Raw genomic sequence first — 19648 nt, forward strand, 5'->3', positions numbered from 1 at the left:
CTTCTTGGTTACTGGAAGATCTGCTGTCGTATCATTTCTCCTATCTTCCGTACATCCTGATGATCGACGAGTTTCATTTGTACAAATACGACAGGGATGAAGCCGTAGGGAGAGAACCACTTGGATTTGCTTCCTAAAACATTTTAAGCCCAGCGTTCTTTTACGGCAGCAATCAAACGCGATGACACCGCGGCAGCGTGCCGCGAGTGTAAAAAACGAATGAATTATTCAGTTTGAGTGATATCTGATCTTAAAGGTTCTGTCAGTTGCTGCGAGGGAAGAGAGAATAGAAGGGAAAATCTGGCACGCCGAGATTCCGAAGTAGGACATGTAGTCCTGTATCCACATCCTTTGTAAGTCATGATACTGTCAAATGATCATCGTCTTAATGGTGCAATTTTGCTATTCGAAGTTGAATGTACAGTAGCATCTTACCATGAAAATATGAGAGGGAAAGGATGAATAACACTTTTCAAAAGGTTTTATATGTTAACATGACTAAAACAATAGTTACCATGAAATAACAATGAACAATTATTTTATATCATTCATTCTTTTACTTTAAATGTAGAAATATTGTATAGATAAGTTTGCATTATGAGCTAACATAAACAAAAAATGAATAATAGTCATCATTTACACTAAAATTTTTAACTGTTTGATCACAAGATCAAATGCTTTAATTCAGAGGACCCTTAATGGATAGAGAGGAGGCACATGGACCCCCCCAGTACTGCATTTATCAAATGCAATTAAATATTTTGTTATGAAACTTACATTACAAAGATGTTAAAATACTGCTATAACATACTATATAACATTTTAATTTTTACTAAATTAGTTTTAAACTGGGAACGTTATTCTAAGTTTTCCTTTTTATTTTGATGCACAATTTAATTTTCCCACAAATTATTTAGAATTCAAACAATATTTGGAGGACCCCCAAGGGTCCCCCCCATGAAGTCCCATGCATTAATTAACACAAATAGCGGTTTTGAATACCCATTGTGCTGGTTTTGTTATGCAGATCTGGCAACCCTTATTGTATGCATGCGCATACGTTTTGTTTGGAGTGTACATGTAAATTTAAATCGGATTAAGGGTACATATCTGTATTTTTTTGTAGTGGGATTGAATTCAGTTCAGCTTACGAAAATGGGTGAGAGTAAACATGTAAACAATACAAGCCTCTTAGCCACAAAATCTGGTTTATGAAAATGTTTTTCCAGGAAAAACATAGATTTAGAAACATAAATCACATTAAGAATTTATATTAGCCTGACAAATTGTGCTTTAGCTTAGCTTTAGTGTTTTCTAATCTGATTCAAGTTCAGACTGATCTCACGGAAAGTCATGTTTAAGTAACGCAAAATTTGATCCGTTTATTTGTGTCCATGGCACGAAATTCAGCTTTTTTCCATGCCTTGAGCACGAGTGTCTTTTTTGTGATGAATTTCTATAAATAGCTTTTCTTGTCCATGACACAACTTTCTTTTTCGCATAATTGTATGTATTGTTTTCTCATTGTTTTTTTCCCTATTTACTTACCATTGTCACTTGGGGTTGGGGTTAGAATCAATTTCTGTTACATTTTTAGACATCCTAACCCCAACTCCAGGCGAGGATAGTTTTAAAAGCGGAAGAAAAACATGTAACCAATACATAAAAGTACATTCTAACCCAAACCCCAAATCTAACCCCAAGCGACAATAATTAAAAAAATAGGAAAAATAAATGAGAAAACAATACATAAAATGACACAAAAAATACATTTGTGCTCAAGGCACATAAAAAAGCTGAATTTCATGCCATGGACACGAATAAATTGATTAAATTTTGCGTGACACGACTTTTCTTGAGATCGTTCAGGTTTCGATGAGTTTTGAACCAACCATTTGCCCTGACTGTTGACATGACTGACAAGACACAAATCCCAACCAATACTGCATGTTTGACGGACGATCCTTGCAGTTTCTAATTGTGTCTTTACCCCATGCTCCCTCTCCAACCATGACCGCTGTGGGAACACGGTGGCTGTGTTCAGGACCGCAAGCGCAGCTACAAAGCAGTACAGTCATGTGATGAGAGGGTCACATCTGGAGAGACCCTGGCGGCTTTGGCACAGAACTCCACTTACATGCACAATGTTCTGGGGCCTGCGTGCATCTTTCTCCGCAAGGGCTTCGCTGAGAGCCGTCAGGCTGTACGTAAGTCTGGACACACGCACATGTATGCATGTAAACACGTTTGATCCTACAAACATCTCGTATGAGGACATTTCAAAATTGAGTTAATTCAACTTAAAAATATTAGTTGACACAACAAATCACTAATATTTTTAGGGCAACCAGGTAACTTCGTTTTTAAGTTAACAAACAAATATTTTTGCAATGTACGGCTACTAATATGCACTCTTTACATGCAACAGGGTGCTTTTGAAAGGGTACCACCCCATTGACAGCTGGGGACCTGACAGTATGGTGTTTATAGGACATATCCATATAAATTTTAACCTTGAGCAGGTCTGTTCTATTCAAACAAGACATTGTTGGTCATAAAGCACACAGCGCTACGTGATTTGGGTTGGTACACAATTGCGTGAATCTGCATTTATAAGCCTCAGCAGGGAGGTTTGGCTCAGGATCACATGACCGAATTCTTCCGCAGAACATCGGAGATTGTTCAGAGATGCACGCTCGCGTTTAGGGATGTGTGGGGAATTCTGGGATCAAAGAAACAGGTTGAGCTGGTTGTGAGAGATCAATCCTCAGTTTGTGTGTGCTGCTCCTAATGACTTAATTCAAATGAGAAGATCAAATTTAATTACATCTACATCCTTTAGAGACTAATTGAGTGTATGGGTTTACATGAGTCATTGTAATACAGATCTATTGCTAATGTTGTAACAGCTTGCTTCCTTTCTCGAGGTCAATATGGTGCATTGAATTCATTGACTGTGTTTGTGGGTGGAGGAAAACAAACTCTAATGACATCAGCAAAATAAACAACATTGGTGGTTACTTGTTTTTGATTATTTTGTTTCTGTATTTTTTGCAGAACAGAGAGCTGAGACCAGAGGAAATGGATGGTAAGTATTGTTAAATAAGGTGGATAGACTAAAGCCGAAAGTATACTAGGGACGTCCGCGTATGCGCGCCGTCCGCATGACGTCATTTTCGTCATCGAGAGGGTCCGCGGCCGGCCGCGCGGACCGTCCGCGTGCAGCCCAAAATTTGAGACCGCGCGGACAGTGCGGACAGTGCGCGTACAGTCCGCGTACAACAGCGCATGCGCGTGAAAATATTTAGACAGTGCATTCCACTACAAACAATTATACAAAGGAAACAGACAGCATTTGCACACACACTATGGTTTATCTTCTTTAACTTTTACTTCTTCAAAGAACAGAAAGCTCTGCAGCATGTTTGTTTGATTCCTGTTCTTTGTTGTCTTGTTGTTTGTTCTAAACTGTGTTTGCAATGGTGGATGAGTTACTTTTCTTCACCTACCATAATGTTTTAATGTACTGTAAATGTCGCCAAATCAGTGCTGCCCTGACAGCCTGTTAGACTAATAATTTGAATAAGAAATCATTTGTATTGCGTATAGTGTCGAACGCCGCCATCCGCGTGTAGCCGCGGGGAGTATACTCGAAAAGCTGCGCGGACGCGTGCGCGCGCGAGCTGGACGCGGACGCGGAAAAAAAGTATACCGCGGCCTTAAAGCTTTATCACTGCTCTTCTGTTTCCATTTTAGCGATTTTTACCCACCATCAGACCTAATTGAATTACATGTATTGTTGGGTCTAGGACTTAAAAATAAAGATGATCTCTTCCACTTTGCTATGCTTATAAATAGATTTACAGTTTGTGATTAGACTGATGTTGCATTTATGCATTTGGCAGACAATTTCATTTATAAGTGTTTAAAGCAGAGTCCACGTGTGAAACAGTTATAAAAAATCTTTCAATTTTCTCCACTCTTTCTCTATCATCCCATCTTGCTTTTCATCTTCACAGAGTTACGAGAAGCCTTCAAAGAGTTTGATAAAGACAAAGATGGCTTTATTGGCTGCAAGGACCTGGGGAACTGCATGAGAACTATGGGATACATGCCTACCGAGATGGAACTCATTGAACTGAGCCAACAGATAAATATGAATTGTGAGCAACAACCAATGCTTCTGTGAGAAGTCTATGATTTCAACATCTTTAAAGTCAGATCTGTCTACTATCTACACATTTAAAGCAACACTATGTAGTTTCCATGTAAAAATGACTTACAGCTCCCCCATGTGGTCGAAAAGCGCAACAGAGCCTGGTATCAGACACTCTTCTGCAGGCAGGGGAAGGGGCAGGGCTGTGTGCTCTACCCTCCTCTTCCACTTTCAGAGTGTGCTTGTAGCAGCTAGGAGGTTGCTCAGGTTGCAGCAACAGTACAGTTTGTCCAGTTAAAAGTTGTTCTATCACTGAAATAATTTTAGAGACATTATTTAAAGGTAAAAAAACTACATAGTGTTGCTTTAACTAAAATGGAACCATATAAGTGAATGATTTGAAAGGGTCTACATAGTGACTCAAAGAGGCTGTTTACACTTGGCATTAACATGCGTTTTCGTCGATCGGATCACAAGTGGACGACGTTAATGCCAGGTGTAAACGGTGTTCAAAACGTTTTGAGCTCGTCCACTTTCGACCACTTTCAACCACATCCAGAGGTAGTCGAAACCACTTTCGATCGGATCGCTTTGGAGTTGCGGAACGCATATGTGATTGAATGCGTTCGAACAGACACACAAGCGACCGCCTTCTTTCCGCCCATTTATCTAATCTGAGGTATTAAACACAAGTTTTACGTCTTTTTTGACTTCTGGCGTAAACATACGGTGAACAGCGCTATTTTTAGCCTTTCATTGATACAACTAAAGCGGCTGATCTCCGTAGTTTCGTTTTGAAAGCGTGTGAAAGTTGCGCGATCCTATTTCATCAATTGCGCTGAAAATTCAGAGAAAGCTCCAACATATAAACGTACAAAACACTATGCAGCATGTATACTTGCTAAACAAGCAGTGGACTCCGACATAATATTAGTTTGCGTCCATATAAACTCATAATTACTCCCGCTCGGGTTTGAATGACAGCAGAGAGACTCGCCCACCGTCTCACAGACCACCCCCTCACAGTATTCAGGACAGATGCAGTCGAAAGTGGACAAAAGAGACGGATTTAAATACCAGGTGTAAACGTAATGTGTCTCTCTCGTCCACTTGTGATCCGATCGATGAAAACGCATGTTAATGCCAAGTGTAAACAGCCTCAATAAGACTCAACCTTATAGAATTGATTTTTGAGTTTGGTATTACCTAAGCTAACAATGTTATACACTGTCAGAAAAAAAGTCCAATCTATAACTGGGGCAGTACAATTTAAAAAGGTCCTTATATTTACATTTAGAACATAGACTGTAAAAAATATGGACATAGTGTCTGTGACATCACACATAGGTTTGTGAAGAGCTTTTTTGAAGCCAATAGTAGGGAATGCCTGTCGTCGCCATCTTGGCAGGGCGTCACTGCACATCACTCGAGTATAACTGAAAATGAGTAAAGAGGTGGGATGTGGTTAAAGCTGAGGTGGCTGGTTGCTGAAATCACGGCGGTATTTGAAAGTTGAGAGAGATGGCAGCTTCCTGTGAGTGGGCGTGGTTTCAGCGCCAACAGCTGTCATATCCCAGCATTTGAGGACAAAAATCCTGACTGTTTTTCAAAGATTTTGATTTTATTTATTTGGGTTTTTTATCATTCAAATTTGTCTGTGTGGTGTCACAAACTGAAAACACATTTAATATCGTACTTTACTTGGACTTTAAAATCAACATGTCTTCTATGTAGACAGCTCACTAGGTTTTGTAACATAGACTAATGTCTTATACCTTACAGTGGGAGGACATGTGGACTTTGAAGATTTTGTGGAGCTGATGGGACCAAAACTTTTGGCTGAGACGGCAGATATGATCGGAGTGAAAGAGCTGAGAGACGCATTCAAAGAGGTGAGGGTTGCCAAGTCATGATCTACTGCAGTGCTTCCCAATCCTGGTCCTCGAGGACCCCATACCAGAAAGTTTTAGATGTCTCCTTATTTAAAACACCTGGTTCAACTTATCAGCCTCCTTTCAAAATGGTAAACATGTCTTCCCAACAAGCTGATAAGTTAAATCAGGTGTGTTAAATAAGGAGACATCTAAAAACTTCTGGGAGGGGGTCCTCGAGGACCAGGGTTGGGAAACACTGCTCTACTGAATAATGTAAATAAGTCATTAGTCAACATTCACATAACAAGAAAAATCATGAAAAAAATCACAAAAATGGCCCATTATTATGGCAGCAACATGCATTAATCCAATAGCTACACAGTTAAGGTCCTTTCACGTGATTTATACCAACAATGGCCTATACACTGAAGCAAGAAAAGTGGCAATATGATGCTCAGAGTTCAGTTTACTATAAATACAACCAACATTTGAAACCTCTGCTAACACAATTATTTTACTCACTGACTCTCAGTTTGATACCAACGGAGACGGCCAGATCAGCACGGCAGAACTAAGGGAGGCCATGAAGAAACTGCTTGGGCAGCAGGTGATGTTACTGACTATGCATTGGGCATCTGAAAGCTTTGTTGATGTCATCAAGTCTTTCTTTCATCCTCCTATTGATTCTTTCACCTGCAGGTGGGCCACAGAGATTTAGAGGACATTCTTCGAGACATTGATTTGAATGGAGACGGACATGTTGACTTTGAAGGTGTGTTGATTTGGCACTCATTAGTAATTCTAATTTAACCCTAGTGGTGCTGTCACTGTACTGGTGGGCAAACAAGCATGTAATGAATCAATTCATGCCATCTGGGGGAAACGCCATTATGACTGGTTCAAAGTCATCAAGGTTGGATTAGATAGGAAGTTGCGCCACTATCTCTAAAATCACAAAATATAACTTTTAAAATCACAAAACATAACTTTTGTGTCTTAAGCTCAAATTGCGCTTAAACATCTTGGTTCTTTAAACTGTAAGGCGAGACTTCAATCGCCAGATCGGCCATTTTGAGCATCGCAGTGCTCAGTCTTGTTACATCCAATATTTTTGATATTATTTAGTAATCAAATGTATTTATGTATCATCTAAAAAGTACTTTAAGGAGACATAGCTTACTCATTTGGAATAAAAATGGCACACCATAGACATACAGTAGTATTCAAAATGCCCTTTAGTCAACCGGTGCATTCACACACTGCAAAAAATTATTTTCAAGAAAATATTTTCTTTGTATTTTTGTCTTGTTTTCAGTAAACGTATCTAAAAATTCTTAAATTAAGATGCTTTTTCTTGATGAGCAAAACAACCCAGGAAAATAAGTCTACACTGTAAAAAAAATCCGTAGAAATTACAATGTTATTGCAGCTGGGTTGCCGGTAATTTACCGTAGATTTACATTTATGTTATTTACTGTTCAAAGTTAAATAAATTTTAAATATTAACAAGTCTTTATCTTTACAGAATAAAACTATACAATAACAGCCTCATGCAAAGCATTCTAGGAACCAGAAATCATCATCAACCTTTTTCTGTTTTTTGCTTCAGATTTTGTTTCCCAGAATGTTTTGCTTGATGCTGTTTTTTTAGTTTTACTCTGTAAAGACAAAGACTTGTAAATGTTTAATGTTCATTTAACTTTGAACAAACTCTTGCCAGTAAATAACATAAATGTAAATCTACGGTAAATTACCGGCAACCCAGCTGCAATTTCTACGGAATTTTTTTACAGTGTAGTTTTTGGACCAAAAATATCAAATTTAAGTGATTTTGTGCATAAAACAAGCAAAACAATCTGCCAATGGGGTAAGCAAATTTTTCTTGAATTTTCTTGAATTTTTTTGTTTGGAGTGTTTAAGAAAAATTTTCTAGATTTTTTTGCTTACCCCATTGGCAGATTTTTTTTTGCTTGTTTTATGCACAAAATCACTAAAATTTTTGGTCTGAAAACTATACTTATTTTCTTTTTGTTAAAACATCTTAATTTAAGACTTTTTAGATATTTTTACTGAAAACAAGACAAAATACTAAGAAATGTTTTTCTTGAAAATCATTTTTTTGCAGTGCATATACATATTCAGAAAATTTAGCCTGATAGATGACAAAATAAATCAAAATTAGACTAAATAAAATTATAATTCTTAAAGGATCAGTAACAAAAAATACTTTTAAATTATTTGTCTTACACCATTTTTGTTTTTACAATATGTACACTGTTTTAAGAAGATATGATTAGCCGTAAAGCCTAACACTAAAGAATTTTAAGGAGTGGAAACATCCTCTACACCCGAAAATACATCCACTCTTCGACCGCAGCAATACATTTATTGTTCGTGTGAAAAAGATGTAATGGTCTGAGAGAAATGATTATGGTGCAAGAAACTCCAAACTCTCCTTTTGGGATTTATTTTGATCCTTGTACATCCCTTTGTGTTGCTTCAGCACATGAGTTTTATGCCGCTTCATCGCACAGTTCAGTTGTTATTGAATCTCATCACTATAACGTTAAAAGAGCTGTCAACCAGATTATCTCTTAACCAAGAGATTATTTCACCTCTGAGATTAACCATGCACAAAAAAGAGCATAAAACGGGAAGGACAAAAATAGCTCCCTCGATTATTCCCGGGGAACACTGTGATGGCTGTGGGTGTGACAGTCAAACGTCCTCTTGCTGTATTTTGAGCTCATGCTTTGACTCAACTGAGGTCAACAGTACATGTATTTTTTTCTAAAGTTAAAAAGCAGTAGCACTCATCGGCATGTAACGTCATGTTGCATGGATGATGCCATGCATAGTTAAATGTAGAGTAATGTTAGCCACAAAGAAGCTTGCCAAATTAGGCCTTAGGCAATATGGACATGTTGTATCAAATGTCTGATCCTTAGTAACCATGAACAAAACTAATCAAGTAAAAATGCACAAATCTGATACAATGTCAGATGTAGTATATGTGGCCTGAAGCCAAACCAGCTAAAACAACATTTGATCTTTCTTATCTTAGAATTTGTGCGAATGATGTCTCGCTAGACAAATGTGGATGGACAGCAAAAACTGGACTTCCTGCTTTCTGAAAAAAATATAGGATGGAACAAAAGAAGCTTCACAAGAGGAACTTCTGGAAGATGAACTTTGACCTCAACAGCAGGATTGGGATAACTCGGATGCTGTGATCTCTGATCTCTATTTGAATAACACAGTTAGCAGAATAATCACAATGGGGTCTTATGCAAAACTGACCTAATATCAGTGCTTAAATAGCAACATTTGGCTTGCAGTCGAAACACTGATTGATCTTCTCAGTTTAAAAACATCAATATATCCAGTTTATGTTTTTTATTCTCTCTTAGTCACATCTACTTAATAAAAGTAAAGTGATACAGATATTGCAATAACATTGCTCTTTCATATTTAACAATTGTAAAATATCATTGTGAGAGTGTATAGTTTCCCTTTACGAGACTCTGGCTGTTTTATAGTGGTCTATGAAATATAAAATTATTTCTCACAAAGATTTTATTTTATATATTAATGCACAATGAAAGTTATAACTGGGAAATGCTGGAAAAACTTTGCTATTGATCATATGCTATATATTGTACAATATATCGGACCTATGCACTGCCGTACAATTAAATACGTGTGGACATATTTTAAGGGAGACTCTTGCCATAAAAATGAATATTTATTAAGAGTATTTAATTGCCCTTGTTTGCACACTGTCCTGCATGAAAGCTATTACTGATGCAAAAAGTTAACACACTCGAGTTGAGACAAGTAGCATACTTGCATACTTTTGGTTTTGTGTAGTTTTGTCATGTGCTGTATTTAAAATGCTTGAGTAAGTTAACAGTCAAATGAGCGTATTTTTTATTTCTCTTTGAGTGTGTGCGTGTGTGTGTAAGAGAGAGAGAGAGAGAGAGAAAGAGAGAGATATGAAGGATGTGGGCACTAGGTTTTTTTTATATCCTTTTGTGTGAATTGAAATTTGTCTAACCTGAGTTATTTTTTGCATGCCAAAACAACTTTTTGTACATTGCAGATTTCATTAAAAACGGTGTTGTCTAACTAAAAAACTTCTTGCTTTTATCTTCATTCAAGCATCATTACAATATCACAAACACAGATTTTGATTATATTGGTACATAAATATTAACATTTATTTAATTTAAATGTCAGTAATCAATATTATACCTTATAAATATGCAGTAGTGGCCAAAAGTGATAACAGATAAAATTTTAGTCAATGTATTGTAAGTTTTTTATTTATCTATGCATATTTTTATATTTAAATACATATGTTCTCTAATTTGCTGTGGTATGCCTTTTTGTCTAATTATTTTGTCCATTAGTTCCTTGTTCTCTTTTGTACCATACACCTTATATTTTGATGGTTTAATCTAACCTGAGAGGGCATTAAAATCATTTCGTTTATCTTTTTTCTACACACTGCTGTATGTTAATTTTTATTTACAAAATATTGAGCAGGTTACACAGCCATTGTACCGGGTTATTTTACCTGTATATATTCATCTGTAGGGTTTCAGCACCAGCGTCTGGTCACAGTTGGTTTTGCAGTCAGACAGGTACAGTATGTATGCATTTTCCTTTTATCAGACACTTAGAGGAAAACGTCCTTACAAAACAATACAACTTAAAATAAAAACGAGGGTAGCATATGTGGTTGTTTATTCCCATGTTTATTTACAATAAATAATTACAATAAATACAATAAAATTACCTCGTTCGCTTTGTTTTTTTTTAAGCCTTGGACAATTCGTTAATAAATTCGTTAAATTGTAAATAGTTTTTATATGAATAATAATAAAAGTTATTATGCTGATTTGCAAAAAATATAGAAAATTGATTTAAAAAAAAATCACTATTAAAAAAGACCAACTTTAGCTGATCAGGCACCGCCGTGAAAACACGTGGAAAAGGAGGCGGAACTTACGCTCCTTAGCCAATGGCGAAGCAGCCGAGCCCACCGGAAGCGGATGTCGCGAAAGGAGTGTCGCGCTGCCGATTCTCTAAACTTGTTGAATAACAACAACAGCTGCTCTTACGATGGCTAAATATAAAAAATATGGTTTTCGGACATGAAAGGTTAGCATTCAAACGTCGTCGGCGGGGAATATGTGAGTGTAGACACCGGATTTTATACACATAACGACGATTTACGCTTAAATTACGTCTTTAAATGAAATGGTTGATTAGCACATTACCCTTCTTTCATTGAACTTGTTACATTTAAATAGCAAATACGGTCTCCTGCAAACTAAATATTTTCAATTTCTGACTCGTTTATGATATTTCTTTATTTATTTTAAAAGCTAGGTTGAAGTACTGCATTTATTGTGTAATATTTAGGACATTTAGCTGTGTAGCTGGTGCTCAATGGGGCAATTGTATGTTCTTTCGCGTTATTTGATGACCATGTTATTGACGTAACTATATATAATATTATGGTTTAGAGTAGACGTTCGCTCCAACATTGCAAAAGCACGTGTCAATTCATCTATTCATTAAGCGAGTAATATTTGATGCAAATTATTGATGTTCACTCACAGTTGATGGGATCTGGATGTGTTTTGTATCTTTCTTCTCTTTCTAGATGTATCAGAGATGGCCTGGGATCATGTGCACTGCAGTTGCTTCAGAAGCTTAAACATTGTTTCATCAGAAGTGCCAGGACTGATTGGAAATTGAGACACTATAAACTCAGAAATTTAAATTTCCTACCATGTCTTGTTTACACTCAGTAACATTATAAAGTGTTAACTCGATGGCTCTTTCACATTATTCCTGGCATAAATGCTTATTTTTCATGTGCCCATGAAGGCACTGTTTCAGCGTAGGCTTCTGAAACTGAGGCTCTGTAGAGTCCAGGTTATATTTAGGTAGTCTTGTTACACTCTTTGAATTCGTACGCACCTGCAGGATCACGGTCAAGATGGAGTCCTACCTCTTCCCATTCGACGGCTTGATCTGTATGCTCCTGGGCATCTCCTTTACGCTTTGGTTTACTCTTCTGTTAGTCTTCATCATCGTTCCAGCCATCCTAGGGGTTTCCTTCGGGATCCGAAGACTCTATATGAAGTCACTACTGAAGCTTTTTGAGGTGAGTTTGAATTTGCTGTCAATCAAATTGTTTATTTGTGACACCTCAGTCACTATAAATAATCGAACTTGAATATCAGGTTTAAACTTTAAAGGTGTGTTTAAAACTGCTTTAACTCCACGTATCAGTACGGTCATTCACGGGAGCTTTTGGCTCCTTGACAGCTTTGTGTTTTGCTACTTGCTTTCGATTCACTCAAGCAACCTAAATAAATTTTAGATCTCAGACCTCACTGTCATGAAAGGGACCTGTATTTGATGATTTCATACGGTTTCCGTCATCTCTCATTCATCTGGACCATTGGAGTCATTCTTATCCCGACCCTCTGCAAACTCCCAGGGAAACTCCAGATGGCTATTTTCCAGTGACTAACTCTTCCAGAATATACAGTCATGTGACCCAGAAGAGTAGAATTTGATCCAATCTGACAGCAGCTCAACTGTTCGCCCCTCCTGACCGCAGCATCTCTATCCCTCTGAGTCAGAGCATCATCAGTGCCTTCGGGAGAGTCATTTTTTACTTTCGCAGAGCACACGGCCGGCTTTACACGCTGCGTTCGGCTGCTCTTTTTGCTTGGGCAAATCCACTGTAATGATTCCCAAAGGGAAATTCATAGAGAAGAGCAGCTTAGTAAAATGTTTAGTGCACAGATATATTTACCTTTAATCATTTATTATCCAAAGTTACTTAAAGGTCCACTGCATAGATTTTTAACGACATCTAGCAGTGAGATTGTGAATTGCAACCAATTGCCCAGTTTACAGTACACCCCTCCATTTCGAAACGCATAGAAAAGCTAAGGTAGCCATCACAGGACAAACACGTCATCATCTGAGATGACAGTGACAAAACAAAACACGCTATATAGATCAGTTTGTCCATATAGGCCTACCGTAGAAACATGGTGGTGCGAAATGGTGGCTTGGGTGGACATGCGTTGTATGTAGATAAAAACGGCTCATTGAAAGGTAATAAAAACAATACAGTTAATTTTAAAGGTCTTTATACACCACTGATAATGTAGTTAGGTTATATAATATACCTAACTACATTACGCAGATGCACAATACTACAGTGAGTCTGTGTTTTATAAATAAGATTTGTAGTGAAAGTAATGTCATTATAGATTAAAATGTTCACTTCAAAATGTTTTTAAAAACACCTGTTTAATGTTTCTACAAATGCATTGCAAAATGGGTTAACCAAATGAATGAAAATAAATGCTTTAAAACAAGACGCATCCAAAAAGGACATCAGTACTGATAGTTCACTTCTTTATAAAGCTTATTGAACTATGTGTGAATATAATTTATATTTCGGAGACTCTGGCTGTGCACCAGATCCCAGTGAGGATCACGGATCAACGGCAGTGTTTTCCGTACTGTTGTTTGTGTCTCGGTGGAATTTGCTCCCAATGGCTGTTCTCGCTTTGCCTTTTCCACAGGGTACATTAGATGTCCTCTCGGGGACTCGGATCAGCCTGACATTGATGGGATATGTCACGTAATGCGATTTCAAACAAATTATAGCCACGAGATAACTTGGTTTAAAAAGATACTTTGAATGTTTACATGGCTCAGATTAACCGATGGCTTACATGTCAACATCAAAACCTTTTATAAAAGTTGTCTTTAAAACTTGAACAACACCTCTTGTCTTAGGATAACTCTGAACATTTTTTATCCACTTCAAATGTTGACTAGGGTAGTTGTCTCTGTTAAGCTAGGTTCACACCAAGCCAGCAGTTGGCCATCAGGCAGGTTTTAAAGGTTCATCTGACATAGTTTTTCAGTGCGCTCCGCACCATTGGCTAAAGTAAATCAGCGTATGTCCAACCACTCCACAAGAAGAAAAACTGAAGTGACGAAGCACTTAGGTGTTGGGTAGTCATAATTTCAGCAGATTATTTACATATATGCATTTATCCAAAGTGATTTATGCTGCATACACACCAAACGCGAAGCATTGTGTTCCTCGCTCTAGATTACTCGTGGGATTTAACTTCATGTCATGCAAATTTTTCATTTGCGTTGAATATTTTCAAGTTGCACAAAGTCGCGTTTAAATATCTTGTGTTTTCACGGCAATTGCGTTGCCCCATTTTCCATCATTTGCATCGCCCCATGCCAGTTTGCGTCTGTTCGTGTCTTTGCATTGACCTTGTATGTAATCTACTTAAGTTGTTGAATTGGCGTTTGGTGTGTACGCCCCTTTACAGTACATTACAAGGCATACTGATGAACCCATTAACTTTTGCATTGCTGACGCAATGCTCTACCACTGATCTACACACCAACAGGAAACTATTTCTTTAGGCCTATTGCTCTATTTCTGTTTATTTGCATTATAGTATTTATGCTAAGAAATTTTACTGTGATTTTACAATGCTCAAATATTATGATATCACTGTGGCATCGCCTATAAAGTTACAGTTTCTCAATAAATTCCACTTCTGCTTTCAGTGGGCGACCTTAAGGATGGAGAGAGGAGCGAAAGAGAAGAATCAGCATCTCTACAAACCCAACAGCAATGGTTAGTCACTTAAAAAGATCAATCACATGAGTTACCAGCAACATCACCTCTCAAGCATCAAAGAAATTGAGTTTTTCTCTTTCTTTTTCCCTCTCAGGCATCATCGCTAAAGAGCCAGTGTCCCTCGAGCAGGAGATTCAGGAAATCAGGCGCGGTGGTGGAGGCCCAGAGCCCGAGTTTGACATGTCTGACATCTTCTATTTCTGCCGGAAAGGCGTGGAGAGCATCGTGGACGACGAGGTGACCAAGCGCTTCTCTGCAGAGGAGCTGGAGTCCTGGAACCTGCTGACCCGCAGCAACTACAACTTACAACACATCAGCACCAGACTCACGGTGCTCTGGGGGGTTGGGGTGCTCATCCGTTATGGGTTTCTGCTGCCACTCAGGTAAGACGATGGGCGCAGCTGTACAAACACTTCCAGATTAGGGTCCTAATAATTTGCTAGGGTGCTTAAGGATAATGGACACTTAAAACCATTGCAATGTACCATACATTGCAAACTATAGACTTGGATATTATTTAAAAAATACTGTCAAAGAAGCACATGCATTACTTTATGTTGCTTTGCTTATAATTTACATTCATTTGCATAAGCTGTTTAATCTTTTACAGATATACTACAGTTCAGTTGTTTAGCTGAGATGTATCATGATTAGATTTTGTTCAGCTTTTAATCCTTGGCTCCTTACAGGGTCACGCTTGCTTTCACTGGTGTCGGCTTACTTGTGGTTCTGACGTCAATTGTTGGCTTGTTACCAAATGGAAGGTATGCCTCTTGATACTCTTTAAAATGTTATGCACAAATCTTATAGCATAATTTGAGATATCCGAGAGACCTTGGTTGGGCTTTTTTTTAGTAAGTAATAACATTTAAAAGTAGCCTGTTTGTTTTTAGTGAAGTGATTTGTGTTCTCTAATGGCAGGTTGAAGAGTTATCTGAGTGATAAGGTTAATTTGATGTGTTACCGCATATGTGTGCGAGCCCTAACTGCCATCATCACCTACCACGACAGGTATTTGCACACAAACACCTGCTGTAAACCTTGCTGCGTAACCATCATTATTCTCTAAATAATGCCATTCTACACTAAATTTGTTTACTTTCTAGAGAGAATAAACCGAAAAATGGAGGAATCTGCGTGGCAAATCACACGTCTCCTATCGACGTTATCATTCTGGCCAGTGATGGATGCTATGCTATGGTAGCGTGATGTTTTATTGTGATTTTGTATTGATGTTTATGGTGAAATATGTATTAGATCTGTTTGTGTCTGTGTGCATCAGGTGGGTCAGGTTCACGGTGGTCTCATGGGAGTCATTCAGAGGGCGATGGTGAAGGCCTGTCCGCATATTTGGTTCGAGAGGTCTGAAGTCAAAGACAGACATTTAGTAGCTAAACGGTAGGCATGTACATCGCATGCATCCTGCTGGTTGCTATAAGCATTTCTGGTGTTTTATTGATGGTAGCGACTGTGATATGTTTGCATTTTGACCTCGTATCTTTTTTTTAGGTTAAGTGACCATGTCGCCGACAAAAGCAAGCTCCCTATCCTCATATTCCCAGAGGGTCAGTGTTAAAAGCAGAGGTTTTGCCAAATTCATGGTTGAGTTATGATATATCCAGAAAAAAATAAGATGTTTGTTGTTTCCTAAGGAACCTGCATTAACAACACGTCAGTCATGATGTTTAAGAAGGGAAGCTTTGAGGTCGGCTGCACGGTTTACCCTGTGGCCATAAAGGTAAAAAAAAGTATAAAAAAAAAAATTTTCCTCTTCAAATATTGTCAGTTTGGGATGTATTTGCTGTGATTGGCTAATTTGATCATCTGATTTTGATGTTTGGGCAGTATGACCCAAGGTTTGGTGATGCGTTCTGGAACAGCAGTAAGTTTGGGATGGTGAACTATCTTCTTCACATGATGAGCAGCTGGGGCATTGTGTGCAGCGTCTGGTACCTTCCACCAATGAGCCGCATGGTTAGTTGTTAAGTTTTATTTTTATTAAACTTAAAGTTGTCCCTTAATTAGTTTCTACATTTTTGTCGCCAAAAGTGACATCCTTGTCATTCAGACACCATTAAATTGGCCTGAGGGAGTGTTGTGAAAACAGCGAATGATTTGTGCTGTTCCATTTGGTAGCATTGGTTAATAAAATCATATAATAATAATAATAATAATAATCATCATCATATGAATCAAACCTGAAATCCTAATGTCTTATTTTCGTATATTTAGGAAGGGGAGGACGCAGTGCAGTTTGCCAACAGGGTAAAAGCTGCTATTGCTAGAAAGGGAGGCCTGGCAGACTTGTTATGGTGAGGTCCTGTAAAAACACACAGCAGTGATAGAGCTTAAAGGATTAGTCCATTTTTTTTTTTAAATGGTGGTGAGTAAATTATCTGGATGTCATCCAAAATGTTGGATTTCTTTGTTCAGTCAAGAAGAAATTACGTTTTTTAAGGAAAACATTCTAGGATTTTTCTCATTTTAATGGACCCCAACACTTAACAGTTTTAATGCAGTTTATAATTGCAGTTTTAGGGCGTTTTCACATTAGCACTTTTGGTGCGCACCCGGGTTCGATTGACATCAGAGTGCGGTACATTTGGATGATGTGAACGCTGTCTTCCGAACTCGGGTGCGCACCCGCGAAACGTACTCGAGTCCGCTTAAAAAGGGTGGTCTGGGGTCCGGTTCATGTGAACTCCAGAACGGTTCGCTGCTGATGTGAGCGCAATCATACCAAATCGCGGAAGTGAACCGCTGTAAATTACGTATTATATGGAATGTCCCACCAAAACAGACGTGTTTGTTTGTGTGCGTGCACTTACCTTGACAACAAAATGCATAAAATGCTTGCTTGACTTTTTTTCTTATTTTTTTAAACCTTTAAACCGTTTTTGTTTTCAAAGAAATAATACAGAAACGCACTTGCGTCTGTCTGCCCCAAACATACTAAAGTCGTTTCGATGACAACGGGCTGTCCGCCGACGTCAATTTTTGCGGAGGCATTCAGAAATCATCTCTCTGCTTGCAGTTCGTCAATCACGCTTGTCATCTTCTCATTTACAGCGGTTGCCAAGCAACATGAGAACGCGCCGGCTGCAGCTTGATGATGCAAGCGTACCGCGGTTCGGATTCAAAAATAATATGTGAACACAGTCCATGGGGGGCATGGGGAGGGGGGAGCACTCGAACTATGGTTCGTACCAGGCAATCGCACCAAATGTGAAACCTACCTTAAAGGACTCTAAACGATCCCAAACGAGGCATAAGGGTCATATCTAACAAAACGATTGTCTTTTTTGGCAAGAAAATAAAAAATATGCACTTTTAAACCACAACTGCTCGTCTTCCTCCAGTCCTGTGACGCAACAGCGCGACCTCACGTAATATGTCATCACGTCAAGAGGTCACGGATGACGTATCGAAACTACGCCCCAGTGTTTACAAGTGTGACGCAAGATAACCGTTCCGACGTTGTTGTATGTCGAATGATACTAATTCATGTCTCTATGTCAGTTTATTGTTTAAAATGCTCTGCAAATGTGCGTTTAATATATATAACACATGACCTATCGATGTCATTACGCAAGTACGTGAGGTCGCGCTGGCTCTTCACACAGCTGGAGGAAGATGAGAAGTTGTGGTTTAAAAGTGCATATTTTTTATTTTTCTTGCAAAAAATAACAATCGTTTCCCTAGATAAGACCCTTATGCCTCGTTTGGGATCGTTTAGAGTCCTTTAAAACTGCAATTTTAAACTACATTAAAACTGTTAAGTGTTGGGGTCCATTAAAGTCCGTTAAAATTAGAAAAATCCTGGATTGTTTTCCTCAAAAAACATAATTTCTTCTCGACTGAACAAAGACAGACATCAACATTTTGGATGACATGGAGTAAATTATCTGGATTTTTTTAGGAAAATTTACTAATCCTTTAAGTCTTCAAGAACACAATTTACTTAATACTATTTTTTTTTAAAGTTGAAATACCATTTGGCCTAAATATTTTGTGTGTTTTGTTTCAGGGATGGTGGTCTGAAACGAGGGAAAGTCAAAGAAGTTTATAAAGAGGAGCAACAGAAACTTTACAGTAAGGTTTTGGTGGGCAATGGTGAAGATGGCAGCAGCTCCTGAAAGGATCTCAGCTGCACACTTGACTTTAAATCAGCGCTCGCACTGAGAGACGAAACCTCTGCAGTCCCTACACTGGCTTCCTAAACCGAACTGTATAACAGAACTAAAGAAGCATGAGCCGGCGGGACGAAGTGTGTTGCCAGATCCTCGGCTCACCGCTGCGCCTCAGGAGCTTTTTGCGTTATTGCACGATCATCTCAGTGGCATTAAATCCAAGACCCATTTCAGTTTGGAGTGACAGTTACACATGACGTACTTTTGGTTTTCGCTTTCTTCACAGTCTGTTACCGTTTTGAATATTTGTGCTCTTTTACTGTAATGCATGATTCCCCTGAGGAGAAAGATTGGAGGGGTTTGAAGTGATTTATTTAAGCTTATAAAAAAATTGGAAGTAAAAGAGGACCCTATGTGCGTAGAGCTTTAGTATTGTTAGTCTGAAGAATCATGTGTTAAGTGTTTAGCTGCTCAGCGTTCACATTCTCATGGCAGCCTCTCATATGTGCTGTGTTTTTTTTAATAAACCGTCATTGTTCTTTTTAAGTTGTTTCTTAAATCCCTTTATGTGAATGCTGAATATTGGGGCGTCTAATATTTTCAATATTGAAGCTATAGGTTTTTTTGTTAATAATCTCTCTTATTCTGGAGATTAATGGTCACAATTGTTGTGGATCATAAAAAGTAGCCTCAAAACCAAAAATGTGTGTTGAGATTTAACTATTATGTCGTTGTTTTTATCCAGAGCGACTTACAGTGCATTCTGGCTGTA

General features: G+C 38.2%; 2 protein-coding genes across 5 annotated transcripts in view; both read left to right on the forward strand.

Moving 5' to 3' along the window:
- The window catches only part of cabp1b (calcium binding protein 1b), a 31671-nt gene extending 21442 nt beyond the window's left edge, over window positions 1-10229 (forward strand). The window contains exons 2-8 of one of the 3 annotated variants that reach the window (XM_065261627.1): window positions 2045-2203; window positions 3058-3088; window positions 4020-4163; window positions 5939-6048; window positions 6563-6637; window positions 6730-6802; window positions 9095-10229. In XM_065261627.1, coding sequence (XP_065117699.1) covers window positions 2045-2203; window positions 3058-3088; window positions 4020-4163; window positions 5939-6048; window positions 6563-6637; window positions 6730-6802; window positions 9095-9120 — 618 coding nt within the window. In that variant the 3' untranslated portion in view covers window positions 9121-10229. The remainder of the gene's footprint in view (window positions 1-2044; window positions 2204-3057; window positions 3089-4019; window positions 4164-5938; window positions 6049-6562; window positions 6638-6729; window positions 6803-9094) is intronic. The other 2 variants (XM_065261644.2, XM_065261634.1) reach the window with 2 other exon arrangements.
- Window positions 10230-11084: 855 nt separating this feature from the next.
- gpat4 (glycerol-3-phosphate acyltransferase 4) lies at window positions 11085-19422 on the forward strand. 2 transcript variants are annotated; one of them, XM_065261613.1, is made up of 13 exons: window positions 11085-11196; window positions 11705-12211; window positions 14674-14743; window positions 14841-15129; window positions 15436-15510; window positions 15668-15757; window positions 15853-15946; window positions 16029-16144; window positions 16256-16311; window positions 16399-16484; window positions 16592-16720; window positions 16979-17058; window positions 18774-19422. In XM_065261613.1, exons 2-13 carry the CDS (start codon window positions 12044-12046, stop codon window positions 18880-18882), a joined length of 1362 nt encoding a protein of 453 aa, XP_065117685.1. In that variant the 5' UTR covers window positions 11085-11196; window positions 11705-12043; the 3' UTR covers window positions 18883-19422. The 2 variants fall into 2 exon arrangements, with proteins under 2 accessions (XP_065117685.1, XP_065117677.1); XM_065261605.2 differs by having other exon boundaries at window positions 11092-11228.
- The last annotated feature ends 226 nt before the right edge of the window (window positions 19423-19648 follow it).

This window comes from Paramisgurnus dabryanus, chromosome 10 (assembly GCF_030506205.2).
Source record: "Paramisgurnus dabryanus chromosome 10, PD_genome_1.1, whole genome shotgun sequence".
Taxonomy (NCBI): domain Eukaryota; kingdom Metazoa; phylum Chordata; class Actinopteri; order Cypriniformes; family Cobitidae; genus Paramisgurnus; species Paramisgurnus dabryanus.